This window comes from Poecilia reticulata, chromosome 2 (genome assembly GCF_904066995.2).
Source record: "Poecilia reticulata chromosome 2, P_reticulata-male-v2, whole genome shotgun sequence".
Lineage (NCBI taxonomy): Eukaryota > Metazoa > Chordata > Actinopteri > Cyprinodontiformes > Poeciliidae > Poecilia > Poecilia reticulata.
This window is the reverse complement of record NC_088831.1, coordinates 19693742-19721671: the sequence shown is the minus strand read 5'-3', so window position 1 is coordinate 19721671 and position 27930 is coordinate 19693742. Positions and strand designations below refer to the sequence as shown.

At 40.6% G+C, this 27930-nt stretch overlaps 1 protein-coding gene and 1 long non-coding RNA gene across 6 annotated transcripts in view; both read left to right on the top strand.

Annotated features, from left to right (window-relative positions):
• enox1 (ecto-NOX disulfide-thiol exchanger 1) overlaps positions 1–16391 on the top strand; it is an 88579-nt gene extending 72188 nt beyond the window's left edge. For 3 of the 5 annotated variants that reach the window (XM_008402277.3, XM_008402274.3, XM_008402275.3), the window contains exons 8-15: positions 2403–2509; positions 4502–4619; positions 5299–5516; positions 7163–7270; positions 10224–10280; positions 10573–10672; positions 14674–14759; positions 15410–16391. In XM_008402277.3, coding sequence (XP_008400499.1) covers positions 2403–2509; positions 4502–4619; positions 5299–5516; positions 7163–7270; positions 10224–10280; positions 10573–10672; positions 14674–14759; positions 15410–15541 — 926 coding nt within the window. In that variant the 3' untranslated portion in view covers positions 15542–16391. The other 2 variants (XM_081599718.1, XM_081599715.1) reach the window with 2 other exon arrangements.
• Positions 16392–24263: 7872 nt separating this feature from the next.
• LOC145548796 (uncharacterized) lies at positions 24264–27301 on the top strand. The gene is made up of 2 exons (XR_014084795.1): positions 24264–26821; positions 26919–27301. It is a non-coding gene; the product is annotated as an uncharacterized LOC145548796 (long non-coding RNA).
• The last annotated feature ends 629 nt before the right edge of the window (positions 27302–27930 follow it).

The following is a 27930-nucleotide window of genomic DNA, read 5'->3' as shown; positions in this document are numbered from 1 at the left end:
TTGTTTGATTAAATGCTGCAGCCTGTACAGTAACCAAGGCAGATACTTGGAATGAGAGAGAGTGTGTCATCAGTTTACTTTTTGAATGGTGGGTGGTAGAAAGAACAAAGGGGTAAGTACAATGCTGCCAATGTTTGGTTGTTGTTTTTTAAATATATTTTTTTACTGTCTTTGTGTAGATTCACATAAGAGATGAGATGTATTACGCTCTTTGAAATGTCTTGATTTTTTTTATGTTTACACAGAAGTGTTCAGTAACAGCAAATGTGAGAGCAAAACTTTAAAGGCAACATTTTTACACAGAATGGAAGAATACTGTTACTTACCTATCTAATGTCAAAGTAACCGGTTTCATTTGAAGCATCCACTTCGTCTGAGAGGAAACGAAGTTAAAACCATCCTTATCGTTGACATGGTAACCAGGGTCTGTGTCTGAAAATCTTCTCCACACAGAAAGGCATTGGAAAATGAGCTGAAATGCAGCATAGGGGGAGCAGAATCATTTACGGGATGAAATTCATGACGAGAATCTGAACGTTGTCTTTCCATTCTGGGATAAATGTTGCCTTGTCAGTCTTGAAGGAAGTGAGTCTGCTTTAATGTAAGTACTGAGCGCCCAGCAGCAGAGAGGCCTGTTCATCACATGACACACATTTACAATTACTTTATTTAATCCCTGATAAGGCAAAACATGATTCATATTCCTTGCTACTTTTGGTCTAAAGAGATACGATTAGAAATCAGCAAAAATATTTTTATTGGCATTAAAGCAACTACTGACCAGCTTTATATGTTTTTCCTCTGATATTTTTACCATTTATTTTTGACGGTGCTGTGATGCTAACCGTTAGCAGCAAACACAAACTCAGGTCAGGACCCATGTTGGACCGCTGCAAAATGTTTACCAGTCAAATGAAACGGCTACTTTATCGGCCGGGTGTGTGAATAATTCTGGTTTCAGCTTCATTTCCTAAGCATTAGTATTATGATTTATTTAAAAGTTTATAATATGGTGGGTAAGGACTCGCTGAAATAAGGACCAACACAGATCCAATATTTTTTTTTCCCCTGAAAAGCTTTTGAATTTTTTAACCGACAAAATATATCTACCTATTTTAACATCATAGGACATTAAACTGTAAGACGTCTTATTTGTTATTGTACAGTTTCACTTCATAAAAACCAAAAAGGTGAACTAACTCAGCAATATTTGAAGTGTTGCTTACCTACAAATATCAACCAGAGATGATTTTACGTTTTTACATTTCATACTAAAACCAAAGCCTAAAAATACAGCCAGCTACAATGTTTTATTTATTTCATACTTTATTTTAATGTATAAAAAGTGCTGATGAAACTTCTTTATACTGACTAGAACTGTTTTTAAAACTCCATTTTAATACCCTATCTTGTTTGGCAGGAATGTCTGTAATAAAATAAAATCATGATGAAGGTAGTTGGCTAATTTAGTCTTTTTAAAACAATTAATCACTTTTTGGAACCTATTTTTTTATTTCGCTTCCTCTAGTCTTTGCAGTTTAAAAGTAAAACAACCCTCTCAACAAAGAAGAGGATTTCCTCTTAAATAAAGTTTTTCCTCAAACATTATTATCCTTACATTCATAGATGAGTCATTTATGTCATAATTTATTCCCTCTGGTTTTGGATTCTGTGCAGCTGGAAGGAGTTTTGCTCTTTTTCTTTCTTTTTACTTGTTTTACAAATGCAAAAAAAAAAAAAGTAAAAACACTGTTTAGCATCTTAAAAGTTGAAATAACATGAGAGCTGTATTACTCCCAAATCCCAGAGGAACTGAAAAGGAGGCTTAAAGAAATTCAAACCAAAATCGATCCGCCCAGCTTCATAATCAAACAGCCAGGCAGAGATTTAAAAGCAGATGCTGATGGTGTCGTCATCCAGGACATGTTTCTGTAAAATATTTTCTCTTCTGTCCAGAAATTGAGCTGTTAGTCATGACGGTCTTCAGTCAGAAGCCTCTAAAGACTCGTTGCGAGACTGACGTCTATTAGAGATCCTTCACCATCGCTCCCCAAGTGACTCTTTGACGATACTCAGATGAAATGTCTTACAACATTTAACTTCCCTCAGGTGTAAATAAAGTACTTTTAAATCTGGTCCTAAACCTCAATAAAACAAATCTGAACATTTGTACACAATGAAAGAAAAACAGAAAGAAAATAAATTCAAAACGAACCACAGATTGTGAGGAAGGGCTAACTAACCGCAGGTCCGGCATGGTGAGTGTGTGTTCACGGTCTCTCCTCTGTTTGGGTGCAGGAGCCTCTAGTCAGAGCTGCAGTGCTACATAAACGGCTTATTTTGTCTTGACTCCCTCCTCCTCCTCCTCCTTCCCCCGTTCCTCTTCCCTGTTCACCTCGAAGTCGAGCAGATCACCGCCATTTTCACGGCCGCCACCAGGCAAAAGGCATGGGACCATTTCTCAAAAGCGCAGCGCAAGAACATAGACATTTGGCGCAAGCAGTGTGAGGTTGGTACGCCTTCTTTCTGTTCTCTCCTCCCAAAACCCCGCAGGCCCGCCGCCGCTTTCTTCTCCGCTGTCACCCGCGAGTCCCCCGGGGAGAGCGCTGACAGACAGGGGCCCCCGTCTGATCTGTCAGAGTCGGCGGCCCCCGTTGTTGTTTTACCGGATGTTTTCCCTCTCGCAGACAGACAGACAGACACACACAGACAGAAAGGTAACTGCCTGTGATCCCGGGCCTCTCCTCCTACCAGCTGGGGAACTGTGAAGCATCTGACGCCTCTTGGAAAGTGTGAGCCGCTGCCATGGCAACAGTGATTTCCAGGATTAGGTCTCTGATCAATTATTCATCCAGAATTAAATCAAGATAACGAGCATGAACACGAGGAGTCGGCGTGTAACGGGGGGGGCAGCGACAGGGGGGGTTCAGTGCAGTCGGCACATGACGGCTGCCTCTGGGTTCAGGCGGATGTCGCTGCCTGGGCTGGGCACGGTGGTGGCTTCATGCTGCGGTGGGGACGAGGGCTCAAACGGTTAATTAGGATGAGTTGATTATTAAAATGATTGCCAACTAATTTAGTAAGCGATTAATCGTTAGCTGGACTGTATGGACTCAAAGAAAGGCCATTTGCTGAAAGAACAACAACAACAACAGCCGGAGCAGTAATTAAGCCAAAACGGTTCAAAGAATGAAAACATTTTGCATCCGAGTTAAAAAGTTAAAATGTTGGACCCGAATCTCATCAAGTGGCAGTTTTAGCTTCATCTGGTTTAAATTCTGTGAAAGAAAATCTCCTGTTAAAGGGACAGTATTGTAGAAAATCGACCCTTTCTGACTTTAAATCATGTTATGATGTTATTCCCACATCAAAAACATTCCTGGAGTGTTGCCTTGATTCTTTCATGCATGTTTGAGAAACGCTTTAATCTCCATGGCAACCATTCAGCTGTGCAAAACGCCTGGTTGGACCTAGCTCCGCCTTCGAGGACGAAGCTCCTCCTCTGAGCTGCAGTTTATTTCTTAACCAGTTAAAAAGTAATCAACAGATCAGTCCTACACTGTATTAAGTCGTGCAGAAAGGTGGAGCTTTGTTTGCAGCATCAAACTGCAGCACAAGAATGCTGTAAAACCACAAAAAACTAAAATATAAAGTGAAACAAAATGAGTTATGTGACGAATTTTAAGAATTTAGTTGAAATAACACCTCAGTGAACAACTGAACATGTTTGTTTGGTGTTTAATTCATGGACTCTGACCTGGAAACAGTTCAGATGTGAATGATTCTCCTTCATTGGCTTTGGTACAGGCGCTGAACTTTTTCACATTGATTTCAAGCAGCTAATACCAAGACACTGGTGGGATTTTATAACGTCTGTCGTCATGGTGATTACCACAGCAACATCCATTTTCACATCAACTCCAACCAGCTTCTCTGTCGCTGCAAGAAAAATGGAGACAAAAAACCTCCTCCTTGCCCACAGCATGATGGTGCCATGACCTTGTTTGTTTTTTTTTACATCCAGATGGTGAGTTCAGAGAGATGTGCAGCTGAAATTATGCTGAGATTAAATCAAACTCCTAAGTAGGTGACTTCTGAAGGCGGCTGGTTAAAGATAGGATACTTTTTTTTTAAGTGCCACATTTTCAGATTTTCTTTTTTTAATGCAAAATTACACACTGCTTAATGCTGTAAAGACATGTGAAAAGACAGAGGTTTCACTCCTCGTCTGTAGAATTTAAGTTTTTGTTTCCTGTGAGAAGTCGACTTAAAACAGGCGACTTTTGAAGAGCTGATGAGTCACCGGCCAGGTGGGCGTCTCATGTTTTCACTCTGCTCTCCACTTGAACCTCACACAGGCATGTGCATGACTGACTAAAGTCCACAAACTCTTTGTTCCTGGAAATATGAATTGTGACATTGCCACAAACAAGTTATTTAGTTTTGTAAAGTGCCCGCCATGTAAGCTGTGTGTGTGTGTGTGTGTGCTGTGATGTTTCAGGAGCTGAGAAATGCTCACAGCGAGGAGATCATGGGCATCAGACGAGAAGAAGAGATGGAGATGTCAGATGACGATTCGGATGATGTTCCCAACAAGAGGATGCGCACGGAAGAAAATGGTTTGATGAAACGTTATGTCATTAAAGGGGCAGTATTATGTGTTTTCCACACATATAGTGCTGTAGCGCAATCAAGTTACTATGTCATCTTAACTTGTTATAAAAATATTCTACATATCAAATTTAACATTAAAAAATTCGATGCCTTGAAATTAGGTCTCTGTCTCTTTAAGAAGCTCCTGCTCTTTCTGAATCTTCGCCTTCAGGAAGTCTTCACAACATGGCTCCTCCGTTAACCCTTTAACAATGTTTTTAACCAGTGTTTAACAGAGAAGTAGCTCCTATAATGAGCTCAGCTGATACGCAGCTCCACCAGCTAATTGCTGCTGGCTAGTCTGAAGGAGCCATTTTTAAACTTTTCGTAGGGGAGTGGTGCTCTGTGAGGTGGAAGTTCAGAGGGTTGAAAACTTGAAACTGAGCTGTTGCCTCAGAGCCAGAGCTCGGGCCACACAGGTGTTTCCACAACTGAATGGTTGCCATGGAGATTAAGGGATTCCTCAAACATGCTTGAAAGAATCGAGGGAAAACTCCAGGTCTGTTTTTGACGAGGGAATAACATCACAACATGACATAAGTCTAAACAAACAAGTCGACTTTACACAATACTTCCCCTTTAAAAAAATATTCCTAGTTGCAAAAATAAGAACCTTGCTACCTGACGTCGCGTTGCCTCCTGCAGGTGTGTGTGATCAGAGCCAGGCCTCCCTGAGGGAGGAGAACGACTCGCTGCGCTGGCAGCTGGACGCCTACCGGAACGAAGTGGAGCTGCTGAAGAAGGAGCAGAGCAGAGCCGGGCGGCCGGACGACGACCACGCGCACACACTGCCTCACACACACGCTCACAGCGCCGAGGCTCAGATCCAGCTGCTGCAGCAGAGCATGCACAACATGCAGCAGGTAGGGGCTGCCATCTTGGATTTATCTGATTTACTCTGGAATCGGTGTTCACGGCTGTGGCAGGGTAACACATCTGGCCTCCTCCACTGTGAATGAGAACAGGATTTTCAGTTCAGCAGCTGAAAGTGGAACAAGCGTTGCAGTTTTGATCCCCAGTCGAATCTTAATCTGATGTTATAAACTTGTTTAGAAAGTCATATCAACAGGCGGCTAAATTTACACACACATGCAGACACAAATTCTGCTTTCTCCCATAATCCTCCTCTCCTTTGAATCTGCAGCTCGGAAAGCTTTGTTAGTTCACATCACCCGTTTGGCACGAGCCCGCCTGATCCGACTCGACTTCCTGTCCGTCTCAATCTGAAGTGACAGGGCTGAAGGGACGACCACCAACGCACACACACACATACACACACACACACGCTCACACACACTCACAGTCACCCTGCTGTCATGTCTTGTTTGTCACCTGCTGCTGTTTCACTTCCCAGACGACGAGTCACAGCGAACAAATTAGGAGATTTGTTAAATACAGTTTTCCGTGCCGTCGCTTTTACGAAGCGCCTTCAGAAAGAACTCGTACTTCATAAACTTTTCACGTTTTTCACACTTCTATGCGACAAATTATGCGTTATTGTGAGGTGGAGGAACAGGCTCTTTTTCTGGCAGATAAATGTAGGTTTTCGCTCTGTACCTCCAACAGCTTTGCAGTTTTTGGAAATATTTGTTTTCAAACTCGTTCAACCTCAGATTAGACTGAGCGTCTAAATCTTGATATAGATTTTTAATTGAGGTCTGGATTTTCTCTCCATACCCTCTAGTCAACTTCCCTCGTCCATGCTGAAGAAAAGCATTCCCACAGCATGATACCACCACCACCATGTTTCACCAGGCGATTGATTTGTCCAAGTTGATGCGCAGAGTTTTGCTTATTTATTTATTTTTTTAGTTTTTATTTTATTTCACAAAGCGATTTGCATTTAGGGTGAAAACTGCAATTTTGTTTCTGTCTTAACATTTTTGCGCAGTTTTCCAGTTAATTTTAAATTTAGATAAATTTTTTTTGTTTTTTTGTTTATTTCTGCAATATTTCAATTGAATTCCCTCAAATGATAACACTAGAAGTGTTTCTAAAGTGTTTTAAGATCAGATTTTCTTGTCATTAGGTTGGAATCTGTTTGCTTTTTTATTTGCAGCTTCTACGGAAGCCCTGAGAGGCAAATAAAGACTTTATTTTTACATAACATGCCAATTTTTGGGGGAGTCTTTTTTTTACATATAACTTCAGTATCCATCTGCATGTTTTTAAAAAATGGAAAAAAATTTTGCTTGTTTTTTTTCCCCTGAAAGTAAAGGAAAAATATATATACATAAATTTGGTCGCATTTCTAAAACAGGGAAAACACTGATAGAGAAAAATATGTCATGAATATTTGACTCTACTCTGCTTTTGTATATTTACCGTGAGAAAACAAAAAAAAAATTGGCCAGATTTAGAAAATAGATCTTTCAAAAAGCTTTTTTTTCCACACCTCTCAGGGCTTCCGTAGCATTCAGTGGACATAGATGCATTTCTTGTTTTTAGCCAGTTTTAAACTTGAATCCTTTCTCGACGCTAAGCGCGTATCCTGGTTTTTTTCTTTCAGGAACTCCTGAGCCTACAGGAGAAGCTGTCGAGTAAAGAGACGGAGCTGGAGCAGGCGAGAGAGGAGCACCACTACCTGGAGCTGGAGGTGCTGAGCCTCAGAGAGAAGGTGTGAGCTCAACGCCTCTGGAAAACAAAGATCACCCAGACGGCTACAGCTACGGCCTCCACAGCCATCAAACATGATGCATAATAGACACACAGAGAGGAATTTAGGGAGGAACAGTGGATCCAAGTAGATCCAACATAGAAATGATCTCTTTCACTTCTCGCTCGGAATACCTTTTTTATTTTTCTATAAAAGTCTGCAATGCTTTTTTAGTTTAGCTTCTCATTCTTAAGTTCAGTTCACGCAAGTTAAGATTAAAATATTTTATTGTCATAACAAATACCTGTAGGGCTGAAGGGGTTTCTCACATCAAGGTGAGCTACTTAGCTTAGCTTGAAATTAACTACTTGGCTAAGCTGAACTACTTAGCTTGATACTTAGCTTAATACGAGCTACTTAGCTTAGTTTGATACATAGCTCAGCTTGATGTAAGCTAGCTTTGCTTAATATGAGTTTCTTAGCTAAGCTATTTAGCTTAGCTTGATATGAGATAATTAGCTTGGCTATTTACCTTAGTTAATTAGCATAGCTTGAGAAAATTTTGCTAAATATATTGAATATTATTTCTATATATTTTTTGAAGTTTATGTATCAAAATCAGTATTACTTTAAGTATAATATTCTAAATCTAGTTTAATATCGTTCCTGATCAATTTTAAGTAAAAGCAACTATATTAATTTATTTTTTATTTTTGGTGTAAATACTTTGAAACCATGGAAACAACTATGCTATCATCTGCACAAAGATGGAAAGAAGAAAGAAGAACTTTTTTCGGCCAGGTTTAAAATGTTTGAGCTGTTCATATTTGCCTCTGCCTTTATTTCTCGTGTCATCCTTGGCTTTAACGAGTCTCAGTGCGTTTGCATCCAACCTTAGCATGTAAAACTGAACCAGCGTTGTTTCAAACCAAACAGCAAGAGTCTGATAAAACTTGGCACCATTTGTGGCATCAGCTGCAGTTTCCTCACTCTTTTTCATCCTCCTTGTTACCGAGTTTCTCAGATGAAACATGGCGACATAAAACATACACAGACAGATTGAGAGGGAGAACGATGGGTTTAAAGTATCGGGGAGATGAAGGATGTTGGAAGGACACGAGCGCTGCTATGGCAACAGCAGTCAAGTCTAATGAGGGACTCTTTCTGCATGTTCCTGCTGAAAGGTGATTGCTATCACCTTAGATAAAGCATGTGTGGGCTAAAGGCTGGTTAGTAAAACTGTTTTGTTTCTCATATTGATTTCTCAAAAAAAAAAAAAAAAACTCTTTTTAGGACTGATTACATCGAAATGTCAATTATTTTCCGCAGCCTTAGTGTGTAAAGCTGAACCAGCGTTGTGTTTCTCTTCGTCTGTTGATTCTGTCTTAATGCAGATTGATTTTAGTTTTTGCTTGGACTGCAGCTGCCGTCTCACTTCGCTAATGCGGTTGAATAAAACATTAAAGCCGATCATTGTTTTAAAACTCAATAAACAAAACAAAACAAAAACTCGCATGTAGAGGAGCCACAGCTGACAAAAAAGGGAATTTTGTAAAAAAAAAAAAAAAAAAAAAAAAGTTCCAGATATGGAGGCCTTTGTCCATAAACTCACTATAAAAACGTTTATTTTACGTCATCGTGTTTTGTCTTTGGTTCAGTGTAAATCTGAATGTGAGCAGTGTGGCTTTGCTTTGCATACAAGCTGTTGAGTGAAAGCAGCTCTTGCCTCTGCTGTGCTGCTGTAATGGGAACGTCGTCCTGCTCCGCTGACGGGCAGCTGCCTGGGCAGAGTCATGGCAGCTGTTAGTTAGCTTGAGGAAACAGACGGATGACCGTAAGCTGGAGGGAATGAAGACAATTTCAAATAGATTTAGGGAAACTATCTATATCCCCATGTAGGTACAACCATATAAGAAAAACTATTAGCTATGTTACATGTTTCAGATCACCAAACTCATTTTTAGGACAGTTAGACATAACCAGAGTAAATATAAAAATTATTTATTAAATGAGGATGTCATAATAAGGGGGGGAAAAACCTGCTAGCTTGGATTAGTAAAAATCCACTTTTTAAATGCAGTTTAGGTGACATTTTAATGTAAACCAAGCTAGCATTAAATCACTTTTTAGCAATTTAACTTGATGTAAAAAAAGAAAGAAAAAAGCTCAATTCTTGTTCGAAGCTAAACTGAGGAGAAAATGTGCTTTTCACCTGGTCACTGCTTTCATCCTGAAAAAATAACTAGCTACTGACTTTAGAGGTTTATATGTGAAAGAAAAAAAATAAATTAAATGTTTTTATGATTGGAGTCATTTTAAGATGGTTAGCTACAGCTAGTCCAAGCTGTACGCAACAGCTTCGACGAGCTGTTAGCTTAATCCAGCTAGCTTGGATTAGTTTTTATTTTACAGTTTGGAGTAGCTGTTGCAGGTGTGAATGTGAATTTTTACTAAATATAGACGTTATGTACTGCAGGTGGAATATGGCGGCTTATAGCCCTTAAACATTTATAACTTCCTCTCTGAAACTCTGAAAAGCTTTGCTCCTTGTTGGAATAATATTGTGAGAAATTTCTAGCAGACTTGATTTTTGCCTTTTGTTACTTTGAGATTTTACTGAAGGTTAATTTTGGATCCAAGTATGCTTTTGATTTTTCAATATAAGGCGGTGCTGTTGTCAATACGTTGTTCTTGGTGACCTTATGTGGTTTCAAAACAGTCCCAAGAAGGTCTAAGTAGCTGTGTAAGGCCTTTTATTGTGATTTTCGGTATTCTGTTGCTTTAAAACATTGCTGAATTATATTTCTAATAAACTTGTCAGCCTTTATTTTTGTTGCAGCCATCATATGTCAAGCTGTTGGCATTTTCTGACTCACATTTTAGCGGCAGAACTAGCAAATAATTATCTCTCGCTGTTGTTTTTTTCTTTTTTCTCCAATTAAATTTCTGTTTTCTCTCTTTTGTGTCTCGGCAGCTGTTGAGTGGAAAAGGTGAATCTGTGGAGGGAACCAATGGAGAGCTACATGAAACGGTAAAACTAAAAAAAAAAAATTTATTCTGATCAACAGTTAGCTGTTAACGTTTCTGCAATAAATACTGCATGTAAAATTTGTTAATGTCAATTTGCATTGCAGAAATGATCTTCAATAAAAGCAGCTAATGTAAAACTTCTGGTCCTCCATGTTTGAAACGAATGCAGGAATCCTGGTGGACTGTCGACTCGCCCTCTTTAATATCTTGACATATTTCATGGCTTTGCATGAGTTTTCAGAAAGAACCTTCTCCATGAGGTGTGTGAAGCCTGTGTGTGTGTGTTTTCACAGAGCTTGAATGGGTGTGTTCCCTCGCTGTACCTCAGCAGAGACAGGAGGAGTGAGTTCATGAGAGGAGGAGTCGCTTCGGAGAAAGAGGCTCTGCTACTAGGTAAACCAGTTAGCATTAGCTTAGCCGAGGAGCCGCGATGCATTTCAAAAAAACTGAATGCTAATTGTCAACATTTTGTCAATTTACTGGTAAAAACGTAAGAAACTGTATCTTTGGGGGGTATATTTTCTGAAAATACAAAGTATAGTAAGCCCAAGGTATTCGCTTGTATTTAGGGACCACCACTACCCACAAACAGCTGAAGAATCCCTGAGATACTTCTAAAAACACTTATAACTGCATATTTTAATAGTTCAAACACCAAATATTCCCTAAAAGGCGTTGAAGCCATCTTAGCTTTACCGCCAGAGCTAACATGCAGCTTTCCTTCAGAAGCTAGTTAGCGATTGAGCTAAATATTGGGCTGTTCTGGGGGGGGATGCTAAATGCTTCACCAGAAAAAGAAAACTGAGCAGAGATGCTTTGTGTTTGGGGGCATGGTCAACAGTTTGTGGTTGTAGCATCACAAAAAGTAAGAAAAAAATGTAATCTATGCTATTATGTGTTCACATGGTGTCCTGTGGAATAATTGAAATTTTAACTAAATTTGGTAGAAATAACGAGTCCCGGTCCATTTTTCTTCGGAGAGCTGCTGCTGCTTTCATGTGATCCAGAAGTGACTCTTAGTGTTTCTGTTGCTCCGTTTTCATTACAAATGTGAACAAAACTTCTGTCAGTATTACGTTAACATAACAAATAAAAATAATTTCGCAATTATTATGTTTCCATTAGATTAGAATCACAATTAAAATCACATGTGAATAAATGTGTTTTTTTGTGACGAGTGGTTGAAAAACATCCTCCTCCTACCACTTCCTGTCATCTTCTTCTTCGTCTTTTCCGTCAGCGGCAACATCCGGTTGTTGATCACGTGACTCGTGTGACGCGAAAAAACAGTTTCCATTGTAGTTTTGCGAAATACACAAATGTCAGTGCGGCTGAAAAACTACCTCAGTGTAAGAAAAAAGTGTTTTATTGAACGTTTTTTTGAAATCGCTATGTTTCCATTATGCAAATCTATTGTCGTAATTCCAATTTGAGCAACTGTACGGTCAGTGGAAAGGCAACTAGAGACTAGAGGCTGAAGAAGAAACACTTCAAACCTGCATGTTCGTTTTTTTTTTGTTGTTTTTTTTTGACCCCGTCTGCTGGCTTGACTTTAAAGAGCAGTCAGAGTGTCGGGAGGCCGATTGTTGCTCCAGATGGATCGTACACACGTATCAGAACGGTAAAGAATGTTGGCTGAGCCGCATCATATGGAGACATCAGCAACATAACTGAGTTTACAACACAGCAGCACCTAAAGCATAAAAGATGGAAGGTGTCTGAACCATCCCACCTGAACGGGACCGGGTTTGTTTCAGACGCCTCTGTTTCCTTTAGTCGTTTAAAATCCCTCGTGCTCCACAAGCCGTGCAAACAGGGAGATGTGTATTTGGGCCACTGTGTCCACAGCAAAAAAAATAAAATGAGCGGCGAAGAGAAACAGCACCAGCACATTTATCTCTCTTAGCGGCAGAGAAAAAAATAATACAGATATGAGAAAAGAGGAGGCCCAGCTCTCTGTCTTCGTCCAAGGCAGCCCTGCCTGTGAGCAGAGGAGGATGGAAAATACAGAAAATGGAGCTGCATGATGTTAATGTAAACATTCAAAACACAGGACTTTGTGTGAATGTTTTCTAAGTAAGGTGACCTGACCTGTTTCATTTAGGAAGCACTGTTTTCTGCCCTGGCGCCGTGTCTTTCACTTTATGGTTCCTGGGTAAACGCACCACAACACATTAAGAGTCACTTTGTTCTTTTCCAGTGTTCAACAGCTCCTGTAAAATGTATTTATCACCTAAAGCAAAGGTGCTTTACCTTTTTTTTGCTTTTACAAATTGATCAAAATGTTTTTGTTTTTTTTACCAAAAGCCCTTCATTGCCAACCTAAAAACAAATTTCTAAAAATTATGGACAATCGGACATCCATAACTGGTCAGAGAACTAATCAGAAAGCATGTTAGGCTGCCAGTGGTTGGATATACTCAGAGCGTTTGGTATCCTAACGTGAGCGAATCTTCCTCAGTGCAGACAGAGCGTCAGCACGGCGTAGCACGACATTAAATCGTGTTTCTATTAGCTAACTGCTACATGCCACATCTATAGCTTAGGGTATTGCAGTAATTTTCCACGTTGCAAACACTTGCTCCATTTCCATCGAGCATATAATTGCACAAATTGGAATTATAAAAGTAAATTTGCTTAATGGCAACACTCCAACTCACGGTTTGCAGTAAAACTTATCTGTGCTTGGATGAGTTTTGTTTCCCCCTCCCCCCGGCTGTATCAAAATTAGCTTGTTTTGCAAAACTGTAATAGATTTTTTTTTCCTGCACACGAGTCACATGATGAACAACCAGATGTTGCTACTGAGAGAAACCACAAAGAAGATGACAGTGCGTAGGATGACATTTTTTAACGACTTATCGCGTGAACAAACTTATCCACGTCCGATTTTAACCACATCTCTAATTAAATGGAAACACCCCAATTGAGAAATCGTTTTCTTGAGAGTAGCAGAATATCAACAAATTTGCTATGGAAACACAGCTGCTGTCACACACCCGTTCTTGGTGAAATAGTTTTCTTGGCCAAATTTGAAAGCCTAATTTATTTGGAGTACAACAGAACCGGCCACCTGTCCGTCCTCCCCTCAGCTAGCAGTCGATCTCTCTTCTGTAACGTCGTAGAAACAAATCTCTGCTTTCAGGAGACGCACCGCCCCGCCCCCTCCCTTCCTCCCCTCACCCTTCAGTTCTCCTCCGGTGGCGTTGCTCCATGTGAGCTGGTCTGGTGGAAGGAATTGAATTAGGGCCACTGCCTGTAATTGCCAGAGTCTCGCCACATAAATCAAGGAAATAAATATTGGGCTTGCAGGATCCTCCAGGGATACGCCACTCTATTTCCTAACCCTCCCAGTCCCTCTCCTCCCTCCCCCCTCCCTCTGCCTGACTGCTTTCTTCTGCAGGACCTCTCAGAGGTAATCAACTTGAGAGCTGGTTCTGCTCTGGCCAGCATATTTTACGGTTGCCACGCTGCCGTTTGTGTACAGCGCAGCCCTTCATGACGATGCCGACTGGCCGGGAACTTTACATCTAATATCCAGTCTGGCTCCAGTCCCTCTCTGTTGTTTCCCTGTTGCTCTCTACTGGTTATGCTAAATCCTGATGGTACATTTTGTCTCTGAAGTGGTTTTACAACGCTAATTGCGATCCACGACAATGCAGGGGCGTCCAAACCTTTAGTCGCGTGGGCCAACATTGTCGATGTGTTTAAGAAACGCTTGTAGTTTCGATTTCTTTTTTGGGGGGTCTGTTTGAACAAATTAACCCTTTCATGCCCAGCAGTCACTGCAGTGGACAGCTACCTAAAAACCATTTACTTGTGTTTCTTGTGGATTTTTATGTTAGAAATGCACACAGACCACTGATGTGGTCACTCATGCATCATATGATACACTGTCAACTACTGGCCATCAGCTGCAAGTGCAAGAAATGTTTTGTTAAATCCAATATGGCCGACAGACAATATAGCAGTCCCTCCGTCTGCTGTAGACGACTCTTGCAGGTAAATAAAGATTGTAGCATCTAGTGACTCCTAGAGGACAATACTGCTGATGGATTTTCCAAATAACAACCTTGTATTTGGAGAAATACAAAATTAAAATAATTTTTTATGCTTTAAGAAAATCTTAAAACACTTTGGGGGAAAAAAATCTGCTGACATAAAGGATCATAATTCATGCATGAAAGGGTTCATTTTCAGTCATAAGGACAAGATTTGAGACGATGAGCAACATTAGACGAGGGTAGACAGGTGCATGCTGGGAGCCTGCAGTTGGAGGCCACACAAAATCAGTCAAAGAACCAAAATTGGCCCCTGGGCCACACTTTGAACACTCCCTGGTTGCCTTAGTGTTACATTCAGTGTGTTTTTGTTTTCTTCCTTTCTTTCCGCAGGTATTATCTCCACCTTCCTCCATGTCCATCCGTTCGGGGCCAACCTGGAGTACCTCTGGTCGTACATTCAGCGGCTGGACTCAAAGGTATCGATGCTGCACAGCTTTTTGCTTCGCTGTGAAAGAGTCAGTAAACATTTCTATTGAAATTTTAAACGTGTCAAAATGTTTGTGATTAGTTAACTGAAATTAACACATTAAATTTCCTAGTTGAAAAGAATAATAATAAAAAAGTTCTCTTGTTACAGCTGTCCACTGTTACATCTCTTGTTACATTTAAATGTCTTGTGACATTTAAAACATTGATTGTGGAATGATATGATTATACTTTAAGTCAGTTCACAGTAGTTTTGATCCAATGATGCTAAAAATTTTGTCTTTTAGACAAGATATATGAAATTTTCAGTTTACAAAAAGGTGGAAACGATTAAATAATTTTAATTTGGAGTGAGGTTTGTGCAAGTTTTGGTTGCGTCTAAGATCCAGATCTAAAATGTCGGCTCGGCTCTGAGGATGTTGTAACTGTCGTAACTAAACAGCAACAGAAACAAGCAAAAGAAGCTCGATTGATGATTCAGCACCGAATCTTAAACAGACCATCGCTTTGTTTCTCAAAAACCAACATGTTCTCTCAACGAGACTTAGATTTCCAGAGACGCAGCAGATGCTAACGTTTAGGCACTGGGAGGGCGGTGAGCGGCTCTGACCTCACACTGTCTCCTGCTGCCCTCTGCCAGGTGTCTGCCGGGGAGCTGGAGCGCCTCATGGTGCGTCTGCCCAGCATGTTCCGACAGGAGCTGAGCGGCGTCGGGGCGACCTTGGAGAAACGGTGGAAGTTCTGCGGCTTCGACAGCCTCAGCTCGGCGTGACGCGGGGAGCGCGCGCACGCCGCAGACACCCGCGATAAGCCGCTGGCGCGCGTGCGTGTGCTCACGCCTGCGGAGGTGCGGTGAACGTGGATTGATACTCGATGGAGCGCTGGAACTCCCGGACTAGACGGACGTTTAAAGCCGGAGGGAAGTCCTTCGGGACGTTGGAGTGAATTTGTGATCCCTCGTAAAGATGCGGTGAACCCCGACGGGACACAACTACCTTTGAGGATTAACAAAGGTCTTGAGGAAAACTTCCTGGCTGTCTTGCCTTTGACAGCCAGAAACCAGGAAGCCTGCCAGCAGGAGCGCCATCCACAGAAACATGGATAGGAAAACCTGTATACCAAAGTTGACCCTGTAGAGATTTCATACCGGACCTCATTTTGTTGAACTGATGAGTGCAAACCCTTTGCTCCCATGTTGTAAAGACACTGAGTACTTTTGCCAAATTTTTTTGCTGGGTAACCAGGACATTGAAGCTGGCAGCACTGTTAAACCAGGACATGGAGTCGCCTGGAAAGGTGTTTGTTCATCTTTCAGACATCCACAAAAACCTTCGGTGGCGATCCGGTGGCAGGTTCTGAGGTTTTCTAACGTTAAACCCGTCTCTTCATCTCCTGTAGGGTCGTCTCTTACCCTTTTTAATACCAGACAGCTTAGAACTGCACTGATCTGTCAGCTTCAGATATTTATTTGTGTGAACTATGAAGACTTTTGTTCTTTCAGGTCGTCCTCTCGACAGAACTTCTCTGTCCAGATTTGGTGCATTTTGCTTCTGTTGCCTTTAATGTTGAACTTGGTGTGTGCCGAAGACACCATAAAAGACATTAAAGACTTTTAAGGTAAAGTTTTTCAGAGTTTTTAATGGTTTTTTTGTTGTTATTGTTGTTTTGCTTTCACCCAGATCCAGTAATAGATCCATAGCTCCGTTAGCGTAACGGCTGCAGAGGGAACGCTTTAATACTTGCAACATTCTGGTCTGGTGTAAAAGTGTCAAAATAGAGAAAACCAACAGATGACAACAAGATTTGTTTGACTGTCTACAGTTTAGATTTGTGGCCCGAGGCCAAACCAAAATTCGGGTCGGGCTTCTGTGACGCATACTGTAAGCTTACGATACGTACAACACAGAGAAAACTAAACAAGAATGCACGATATGAAGTCGAGCTAATATATTTGTTCTACTCTAATTAGAGGAGGAGGCAGTTTGACCTGAAGAGATAAAGAAACGACGGGGCAGAAGCTCCTGAGGCTGTAACGAGCGCAGCACACTCACAAAGCGCACAAAGCTCCGCCCCGTTCCGCTCCTATCAATCACACGTCCCAGATGATTGGCTCCTGACTCACCCAGCATTTACAACAAACAACAACATGGAGACGAGAGAAGTTACACTGCTTACTCAAATTATAGTTAAAAATAATAACATCTTAATTAAAATAACATGTTGGGTTTACTTCAGGATACGTCAAGTTAACTGGTCGGCTCTGACATAAAGTCCACAGGGTTTGGGTCGGTTGGGTGAGAGCCCCACCCTGCTTTCATGTGTGTGTTAGTCAGACTGAGTTAGCCCCAGGATACACAGATTGCTCCCATTAACATATTAACTCATCAAGAGCAAAGTTTGCAACTTGCTCTTGACTCTGAGTCTGGTTTTATTCAGTGACTCGTATGGAGCCACAGGTCTGTCGTTTTACCAACTTCAGATGTAAGGTGACCTTTAGAAACCTCCTCTGAAGTTACGAACCACAACCAAGACGATTTTACCACCACTGAATAAAACAAGATTAAAGTGACTCAAATAATTGAAGGTCCACAACTTCTCTAAAATTTTAAATGCTCCTAAAATTACTAGTTTAAACATTAAATGTTTTACTAGGATGAACTTGGTTCTGACGCTATGATCAGTTTGTTACCAGAGTCTTGAAGAGCTCATCAGGCATCATCTACTCCTACAAAAAGAAAGAATTGGTTCCGCAATAAAGGTCCAAAATTCAACAACACGTTCATTTTCAGGCTATGAATCCACAATATGGATGATGTTGGACATCAGATGTGAATGCAAGCACCTTAACTCTGGGACATCGTAGCTGCACCACTTTGGCACCGCTGAGTTGAAAAAGACATAAAATTTGAGATTACAGTAAAATGCACAGACCTGCGGCGTCAGTCTGATCATCAAAATAAGAACGAGTAATTCACTCTTTCCATCAGTTTAATTTCCATCAGTGCTAGAGGCTTCAGTCGGATGTGGAAAACATCCCTGTTCAAGGGAAAATGGAGCAAAGATGACGTGATGGTCGCAGAGCGTAAACTCAAAGGTCTAAACGCAGAGCCTCATTTCCTCTGCCAGATATTTTGGGATCAAAAATAAATAAATGGTACTGCGGAGAGGAAAAGGAAAGGGAAAAAAAAAAAAAAAGCAGATGCTCCGGGGTTTGTAATAATCTGAGCAACTACGTGTGAAAACACTGCGGGCTTCTTTTTCAGTGCCTGCTTCCTGCAGAGAAAACTGTGGACTTTGTAAAAGGATGGATAAAATGCAGAAAATAAAAACACTTCAGAGAATGCAGCATGAAGGGGATGAGAAGGAAAATGGAGCAATGTGTTCAGTAAAACCTTTTTGGAGAAAGCAAGGTGGATGTTTACCATTCTTTCCAATTTGTTACATTTTGCTGTATGAAGACGCTTTTCACAAGAGAATGCAGGTTTATTTAAGTTCAAAGTTTAAATTACAACTGGCTTTTTCTGACTTTGAAAAAAAGATAGATATATTGATATCCGATATTGCTTTCGCTGTTATAGCCGATAACCAATATTTACCAATATTATATATATTTTACTACCCTTCAACACCTTGAAAATAAATGACCACCACCACTGACTTCACCACTGCTTCAGTTAAACTTCCCACAATGCAGCGCTGCATCACTATTGGCGTTTCTGTTAAAAATAAACGTAGTTCCGCCAGTTGTCAATATTGCACTAATAAAAATAAAAAAAAAAACACAATTTTGCAATTGCTGTGTTTCCACTAAATAAGAAATGCAATTAAAATCACATGAGTAAGTTTGTTCATGTGATAAGTCATTAAAAACATGGTGCACCATCACCATCCTATTACTTCCTGTTGTTGTCTTGTTTGTGGTTTCTGACAGTAGTAACATCCGGTTGTTGAGCATGTGATGTGAAAAAAGTGCTGTTTTGCAAAATAAATTAATTCTGGTAAGGGTGGGAAAAAAAATCCCACCTCATACTAGCACCAAAGCTTTTTATCAAAATTGACATGTTTCTGAATTAATTTTCGAAATGTCAGATTTTGCTTTTCTATGGTTAATGGAAACACAGGTAGTGTCACATGACCAAAGGCCACAGGACCAACATTTTCTCCTTCCCCTGCAGAAACAAACAGCAGCAATATAAAGATAAATATTGTTTGCTAATATCACCCAAGTTTTATTTATTGGTCAATTCCGATATTAGTGCTGATATATCAGCCAGCTGCAACTAGCAAACACCTGGTGAACTGAGCATCAGCTGAGCTCATTACAGGAGCTACTACTGAGTAAAACGCTGATTAAAATGTTGCTAAGGGTTAATAGAGGAGCCATGTTACGATGACTTCCTGTAGAGGAGTTTCTTAAAGTGACAGAGACCTAATTTCAAAGTATTAAATCAGGAAGTCAATTTTCTTTTGTCATTTTTTAATATATTTTTATTTTTTATTTTTTTGACAACTAAAGGTATTATAGTTAATTGTGCTATAAAATGTCACTATGTGCCTGGAAAACACATAATACAGCCACTGTAATGAATAAATAGGAATGTTGTGAGGACTTCCTGGAGGCGGAGTTTCAGAAAGAGCAGGAGCTTCTTAAAGAGACAGAGGCCCGATTTCAAGGCGTTAAATTCTAAAGTCAAATGTTATTTCTACTAAACAATACACAGACTGCTGCGACAGAGCAGAAATCCCACCTGAAGCTCCTAATTTAAGCTATATTGAGTGCAATAACTTGAAAATTTAGAATGTGTTTACAGAGAGGTTATATAAGTAAGAAGCCATGCAGTGGGGCAACACACTGATCTGCCTAATGCAGCTACAGGATGATTTAAAAGTCTGTTCATGACCACTGAGCCGCTCCTGCTGCTGCTGATGCAACCCAGGCGTAACACACCCTGTTGTGATGTGTGTGTGTGTGTGTGTGTGTGTGTGTGTGTGTGTGTGTGTGTGTGTGTGTGTGTGTGAGTGGAACTCTAACATCACTGCAGAGCTTGTTACAATCTTGGGTAAAAGCGAGTGAATTTCTGAGCATTTCTTCCTCTTTCTCTGCCTCCAAAGCTCCTCAGTGTGAGGAAAATGAATTCCCCAGAGGATTCCCTGACTCACACACACACACACACACACACACACGCTGGTTTTCATTGAAGTACGGCTTCACTGCGGCGCGGCGCTCTCTTCCATTGAACTTCCTCCAGTTGCTCATCGCGTGTTCGCAGAAAAGCTGCAGGAGAAATGTTTTAAGACAATTAATTGGAGAAACTGCTTGTAGAAAAACTGAGGTCAGCTCATTTTTCTACAAGCTCTGATTGGTCGCTAATTAACGCCGGTGTGTTTACTGTGTAGTCATAACGCAATTTAAGATGAAGGAACAGCAATCGATAGAGAACTGAACACCCAGCCCTCTGCTGTGTGTGTGTGTGTGTGTCAGCATTGTAGTTGTAAAGGTTGCATGGTTTCACAGTGATGCACGTCTAATGGTTTTGAATTATAAGACACTGTTTTAGTTTGTGCTTACAGGGCAGTCGCCTGGACAACACCGAGAAAGAACCAAGAGCAGCGCTGTTGGGAGAAAATATTTCCTTTAAATGATGGGATATCTTTACTTGGATTGCTAGTCAAACATTTTCAGCTTTTCAAACTCAGGAAAAATATATACAGACAAAGAAGGCATCTTAAATATATTTTAAATATAAAATGTGTCTTTTTTTTGGACAGTTTTGGCTTAATTACTGCTCTAGCTGAGTTATTTCAGCAAAAGGCTTTTCTTTTCTTTTTTTTTTTAGTCTGTGTACTCCAGTTAATGATTTATCGATTATTAAATTAGCTGAGAATTACTTCAATAACTGATTAATCACGGTTAATCTTTTCAGCCCTGCCTATAGCAGCATAACCTGAGCGACTCTAACTATACGTTTTACCAAAGAGGAAAGTTTAAGCTGCGTCAAACTTAATGATCGAAAAGCTTCCGTCACTCCATGAGTCGAGGCTAATTCTCTTTCCTCAGGGTCCTGGCTAAAAAGGGAAAGCAATTTTATAATTTGGGGCAGAGCTTTGCTATTTATGCACAGCGCCTTAATGGGGAACAGCGCAGAAATCCTATTGGTGGGAGCAGGAGAAGAAGGAAGCAGAGGAGGAGAGTTTCCTGCTCTGGCAGCAGTTTTCTCCTTCTGGGTTCTTTGAGTTGTTTTCTTGTGATTGACAAAAGCTTCACTCTCTGGAGTTCTTGTTCTGTTTCGGTAAGTAAACAAGACGGATTGGCTCCTAACTGAAGTGTTGCTGTGAAATACGCCCAACAGAAGCATCCAGGTTTTATATGAACACAAGCAGGTCTTTGTTTGTCCGTCTGAGGAACGTTAGGGCTCTGTGGAAAACATGAAGTCAGGGACAGACGGGCTGCTGGCTGAAGGAAGAGGGGACGACGTCTTGCGCTTCACATCAAGAGTATGATTGAGATTCAGAGCTCATTCTCAGGACTTCAAAATGTGTTTTGGAGTCGCACCCAAATATTCGTGCTTTTCGTTAGGAATTAGCAGAAAGGTCCCAGATCCTGCCTGTAGTTGCTCTCACTCAAAATATGAAAACACCAAAACCGACTCCGTTGAGCTTTACGTCATGTCATAATTTTATTACCGCACCAAAAACATTCATTCTTTCCTTTAATCTCCCACGGCAACCATTCAGCTGCATTTTCCGAGTTTCTGTCTCACAGAGCATTCCTCCCCCTCTCGGCTCCTCCAGACTAGCCAGCAGCAATTAGCAAACACCTGGTGGAACTGAGCATCAGCTGAGCTCATTACAGGAGCTACTGCTCAATAAAACGCTGGTAAAAACGTTGCTAAGTGATTAATAGAGGAGCCATGTTGTAATGGCTTCCTGGAGGTGGAGTTTTACAAAGAGCACGAGCTACTTAAAGGGACAGAGGCCCAATTTTAAGTCAAATTTCTTTTGAGACATATTTAATATATGTAGAATTTTTATAACAACTGAAGGGAACATAGTTGGTTGATTCTGCTGTAAAATGATACTGTGACTGGAAAATACATAGTACTGCCCCTTTAAGTATGTTTTGTTGTCCAAAGTTGTCAATATTTCAACCAAAAAACTACAAGCTATAGTTACATAATCCTCATTTGAAATTAACTGCTCATTCTTACACTTCTGAATTTTAACATCCTTGTGTTACAATAGGATATATTCATATTGTGGTAATTTGCTCTAGAAACTGAAATAAATAAAACAGGGAAGTCATTAAACACAAAAAAGTTTCTCAGTATTGGTCAGCAAATGGGTTTACAATATGGAAAGGGATCCAAAATTAGTCCAAAATGTTCATTTTAAATGTTCCCTAAACTTTCATATTGTTCAACTTGTTTCATGAAATTTCTTCCAGAAAAATCGACACAAATAAAATCCAGTATATCCAAAGGTGTTGAACTAAATTTATTGGATAATTTCAGTTTATTTTTTAGATACTTCCCTTCAACATGATCTACAAATCAGAGTGACGCCTCCTGCCTCCAGATTCTGATTCCCTTCCTACCTGCTTTATGAATCATTGCTCGACAACAACAGGTTATTTCTTTCATATCACTGTGAGACTTAAATGTTGAACCAGAAGTAACCAATCTGCTTCCTAATGAGGGCATGTGTTAAAACATTCACCGTGGCAACAGGATCCCTAATAAATTGGGATAAAAACATTAATTCTGCGCCCGAATCTTCTTGTTCTGCAGTTCCCGTTTGGCTCGCCCCCCTCCGTATCTCTGCTCCCTCCATTTATCTCCGCCTGCCTTCTGTGTTGTGCTTGTGTTGTGGCTGAAAAGCAACATCAAGCTGCAGCAGCAAACAGAGGACGCAGCCATCAGGCCTGGATGATGGTAATTACTTCCAGCTCCCCCTTTCAGGGCAGGATAAACAGAGTATAATGTGTCGCGCTCAGATAAACGCCGGCGAAACAAAACGGCCGAGCGATGGATGTAATTGGTCGAAAATTTATGAAATTACCAGAACGCCCCGAAAATGTTTACATTTGTATCAGGAAAGCCCAAACAACCTTTTATATATATGACTGTCCTGGAAATTAGAGTGATGAGACAACTTTTTAGAGCACCTGAATGAAACAGGTGGATTATTAGAGGACAGAAAAACAAATCCAGGATGATTTAGTTTGTGATTCATTAGAAATTGTGATGCCTTGATGTCTGCTTCCTGCAGCAAACCTTCTCAGATAGAGAGCAGCCTGTTTGATTTCTACACCATCTTGTTGACCTCTGGTGACCTCTGAGATCTATATTATTTTAACTTAAAAATTCTAACTGCACAATCAAAAATTTGTGTGGCACAAATATAGCAGAGCTCCTCACTGACTCCATATTTCATTTGATTCAGTTAATGTGGTGGGGCTGGTTGACCTTTGATGACCTCTGGAAACATTGATCAATACATTTAAAATGATAGCGAAAATGTGTGCTGCACAAACATTTGACATCAATTTGGTTTAATTTGAAGAAGGTGTGATGACGTTGCTAACACCTCATCACAGTGTTAGCAACGTCATTGTAGAAATGAAGCTTTTCTTTTAACCACTTAAAAACACACAGCTTGGATATGTTCATTTTTAAAACACTGTGAAGCAAAAAGGTTCAAATCCCTCTTTTTGGAGTTTGCATCGTCTCCCTCTACATGGGTGGGATCACTTCCTACAGTTTGAAAACAAGCGTACTTGGTTACATGGCCATGTCAGTAGTGAATGTGTGCAAGCATGTGTGTCTTCTCTCTAATGGACTATCGACCTGTCTGGCCTCTCGCCCACTGGACCCTGGAGAGAGCGCCGCTGTGGCCGTTCGAGGATTAAGAGGCCACAAACAACAGATGAACATAGGTCTTCAAAAAAGAAATAAAGATTTTACAAATTCAAAACAATGTTTTTAAAGAGTTGATTGTAGAATCTTTCCACTCAGCTTTGACCGACCTGGTTCAACATTAAGAGTTGGATATAAATTAAAGATATGGATATAAATTAAATGAAATCAGGTCACTGTTCCAGTTTCAATGACAGAGGCTCTTGAAATTTCTAGAGCAAATTACCACAATATGAATATATCCTATTGTAACACAGGACGTTAAAATTCAGAAGTGTAAGAATGAGCAGTTAATTTTAAATGAGGATTATGTAACTATAGCTTGTAGTTTTTTGGTTGAAATATTGACAACTTTGGACAACAAAACATACTTAAAGGGGCAGTACTATGTATTTTCCAGTCACAGTATCATTTTACAGCAGAATCAACCAACTATGTTCCCTTCAGTTGTTATAAAAATTCTACATATATTAAATATGACTCAAAAGAAATTTGACTTAAAATTGGGCCTCTGTCCCTTTAAGAAGCTCCTGCTCTTTGTAAAACTCCACCTCCAGGAAGTCATCACAACATGGTTCCTCTATTAACCCTTTAACAACATTTTAACCAGCTGATAAGCAGCTTATACAATGAGCTCAGCAGGTCCACCAGGTGTTTGCTAATTGCTGCTGGCTAGTCTGAAGGAGCTGAGTGGGGGAGTCATGGGGGAGAAGGGCTCTGTGCTCAGTGCTTACAACCAGTGGGAAACTCATTTGGGGCAAAATGACTTGATGTTTTTGTTGCTTGTTCCTTTGTTCACTTTAGTAGAGTGAACTCAAAATTTTTGCTTAATGTGATTTTGATTGTTTTGTTTTATTTCGCAGCTTTTATGTCGCCCCCTGCACAATGGCGCCCAGACTGGTTAGTCATATTACCATATTCCCTATTATATGGACTCATTTCTTTGTATTTTTATTTGTCAGAAAGGTGTAAGCAATTTCCCAGGTCTCCTAGTTGAGCTGCAGTTACTCAACCACTGGTTTGCAATGTGTCACATCTGAAAGGGGCCGAGGACACACCCTGGACGCCCCCCAACCCGCTGGCGATCCCTGTTATTTACATTCTTCCCTGTTGTCACATCTCAGATGCTGGAGTCCACGGTTTTCACATCACCTTATTTTTAAAAAGCCAGAGTGAAAATCAGCTCGGCAGCCAAGTGTCTCCGGGCCAAACGCATCTAATCATTGAAACTGCCGATGTGGGAGGGTGTGTGCGAATGTGTGTGTGTGTGTTGCTCGCTGCTCTATAAATAACGTGAGTGGCAGCAGTGTGAGGAGGCAGAGGGAGCACGCCTCCGTCTTTAAGGAAGCCTGTTGACGGCTGCTGTAATTAGCCAGCGCTCTTTGTCTCTGCTTTGTCTAGAGAGCCGCATTGACGTTCCTTTACACCCGCTGCAGCTGTCACGTCCCGTCGCTAAGGCCTGATGTCATCCACCTGGCAGCCATTATGTGTGAAATCTCTTACATGAGACTCCACATAGAATAGAAGGGAGCTGCCAGTGACTGCATCTAAATAATGATAATTAAAAGTTAGCAGTGAACAAATGGGGCAAAATTCACCAAAAAACAAAAGGTTGTTGATTCAGAAAAAAGTCAATCATTTCCATGACATCTGCTCCGCTGATCTTTTTTTCCGTAAGTACAAAGCTGTAAAAATGGTTTTGTTCCGTTTTAACTTTTCCACATATTTTAGGTCACTGAGGCGCTGCCTGACTAGCAGGTTGAGCAGCTGTACAGTATAGACCACAATCTGGCCGTTTACAAGCACATCATTCCTGTCAAATTACTGATGAATAAATACCACAGTGTTATATTATTCTACTCATAAAACAAACTTTTATGTCAAGGATGCCTACAAAAAACTGTTTTCACATACTACTTTCATTTATTAAAGGGGCAGTATGTATTTTCCAGGCACATACTGCCATTTTATAGCTTCATCAAGTAACTATATATTACCTTCAGTTGTTTTAAAATGCTTTATATATCAAAAAAAATTTGACTAAGCAATTTGACACCTTGAAATTGGGCCTCTGTCTCTTTAAGAAGCTCCTGCTCTTTCCAACATTCCGCCTTCAGCACATCATGACTTTAAGCCGTTTACAAGTGCATTGGACAGAGAAATAGTTTGTATAACAAGCTCTGCAGATACACAGGCGCTATGTCCACCGAGCCGTTTACACAGCTGAATGGTTGCCATGAGAGATTAAAAGGATTTCACCAAACATGCATGTAAGAATCAGGGCAACACCTGATATGTTTCTGATGACGTAATAACATTATAACATGATGTAAAGCTCCAAAAAGTTGATTTTACACAATACTGCCCCTCTAAGAGAAATTATAAAGCCCCCCTTAAACCTCATGATGGTTAGTTAATAGAATAAATAGAGAAATGCATATGTTTATATGCTAATTTGTGTGTTATAATAAATTAGAATCTGATTTAAATTCATTGGAACATCGTTTCATCCATGTTTCAGTCATTGCCTCAGCTTCTAATCATCGTTCCCACTGCAATCACAAGGCGCTAATGGACAGAATCAGGTCATTTCATGACACCTGTAAGGAGAAAACAACATGGCAGAACGCAGAGCAGCGGTTGCCATGGCAGCATCTTCCTGGTCAGTGTCGCAGGTGGGCAGAGGGCGACCTGTCGTGAGCCGCTGCTGACGCCTACTGCGTGTAAAGAATCTGTAAAGTGAGCGTGAAAACATCAGGAATGAGAGGAAAGGCTACACTGACACCTAGCGGTCACATGCCTCAACTGCAGGCTGTGGAGCCAGGATATTCTGTCACTCTGACTGCAGAGGTTTATCGGAAAAAGATGGAGAAACACCCTGTGAGCTGAACTCAGGCAGGCCTATTATAACACCAGCAGGACTCATGTTCTGCCAGTATGTTGTTGTTGTTGTCTATTTTTTCTTGTTTACAGGCTCTATCAAAGACTCAGCTTACATCAGTATGTTCAGAGATGTTTGCCTTTCCATCATCTCAAACCACGATGCCACAATTCTCCCTTCTCTCTTGTGTTCTCAGCATATTTTCTCCCTTTGAGGTCATGTTTGATATACACAGCATTTTTTTAAACAAGTGAAGGTAACATAGTTACTTAACTGTGTTATAAAATGGCACAATGGAGCTGGAAAATAGATAATACAAGCACTGATTCAGATATATACGTTTGGATCCCCAGTACCGACTGAAGGACTCCGTCTCCATGACTACGGCACCCTGCGTTGGGTTCAGGCATTGTGAGTTGACCCCTGTGTGGTTCTCAGGTTAATCCCCTGCTGGACAGATGATGCTCAGGCGATTTAACCGGAGGATTAGTGTCTGCTCACGGTATCATGCAGGACCGACTGTCATCCATCTAAACACACCCGGGTGACGGCGAGCGTAGAGCGGCATGCCAGAGGACAGGAAGTGAGGCGGGGGGAGGAGAGGAACGTGTTTCTGCATTGTTTGAGTGGATATTTTATCTGATATAATGACAGGGGACGAGCCTAACGTTAGGTTTTATTGTCATTATTGTTGACAGTTTTGTTTGACGGGGAAGTAAAGCTGAAAAAAACTCGCGACTGTTGTCATGTGTGCACATTACAGGACTTAATGTCAGAGCAGCATGTGTGTTGTTCTAATAGGATTTATTCTACTGACCTGGTTTCTGCCATGTCAGCCCCTTTTTTCCCCCTGGACCCTGTTAAACTCACATAGAGTTTCTGCTGCTTCATTCACTTCAAGCTGTTTTAAATGAAAAAAAATAAATATATATATATATATATTTTTTATATTTTTAACTGAGTGTTTTTTTCCACACAATAAACAAACCTCCGTCTGAAATGTGTGTTATACATATTTTTTTACACCAACATCTGACTCATGATATTTAACACTCAGCACATTTTGTGTGTAGCTGGTGATCAAAAAGTTAAATAAACTCCAATAGGAGGAGCAGCTACCATCTTTATGGTACTTCTGAATTTTCCTAGATGCATTCTGTAAAAGATTTCTAAAGCGGTATGTTTTTTTTTTTTAAACATATTTTCCTATTCTAGTTCGTTTTTCTAAGCAAGAGAAAAGTATTATAAACTGATTGACGGAAGGACAATCTTGTCACAACACTGTATTTTAAGGACAGCAATTGAGATATAATAAATAATTTCCTGTTGTGGGTGACATCACATCTGATGAGCCAATCAGAAAAC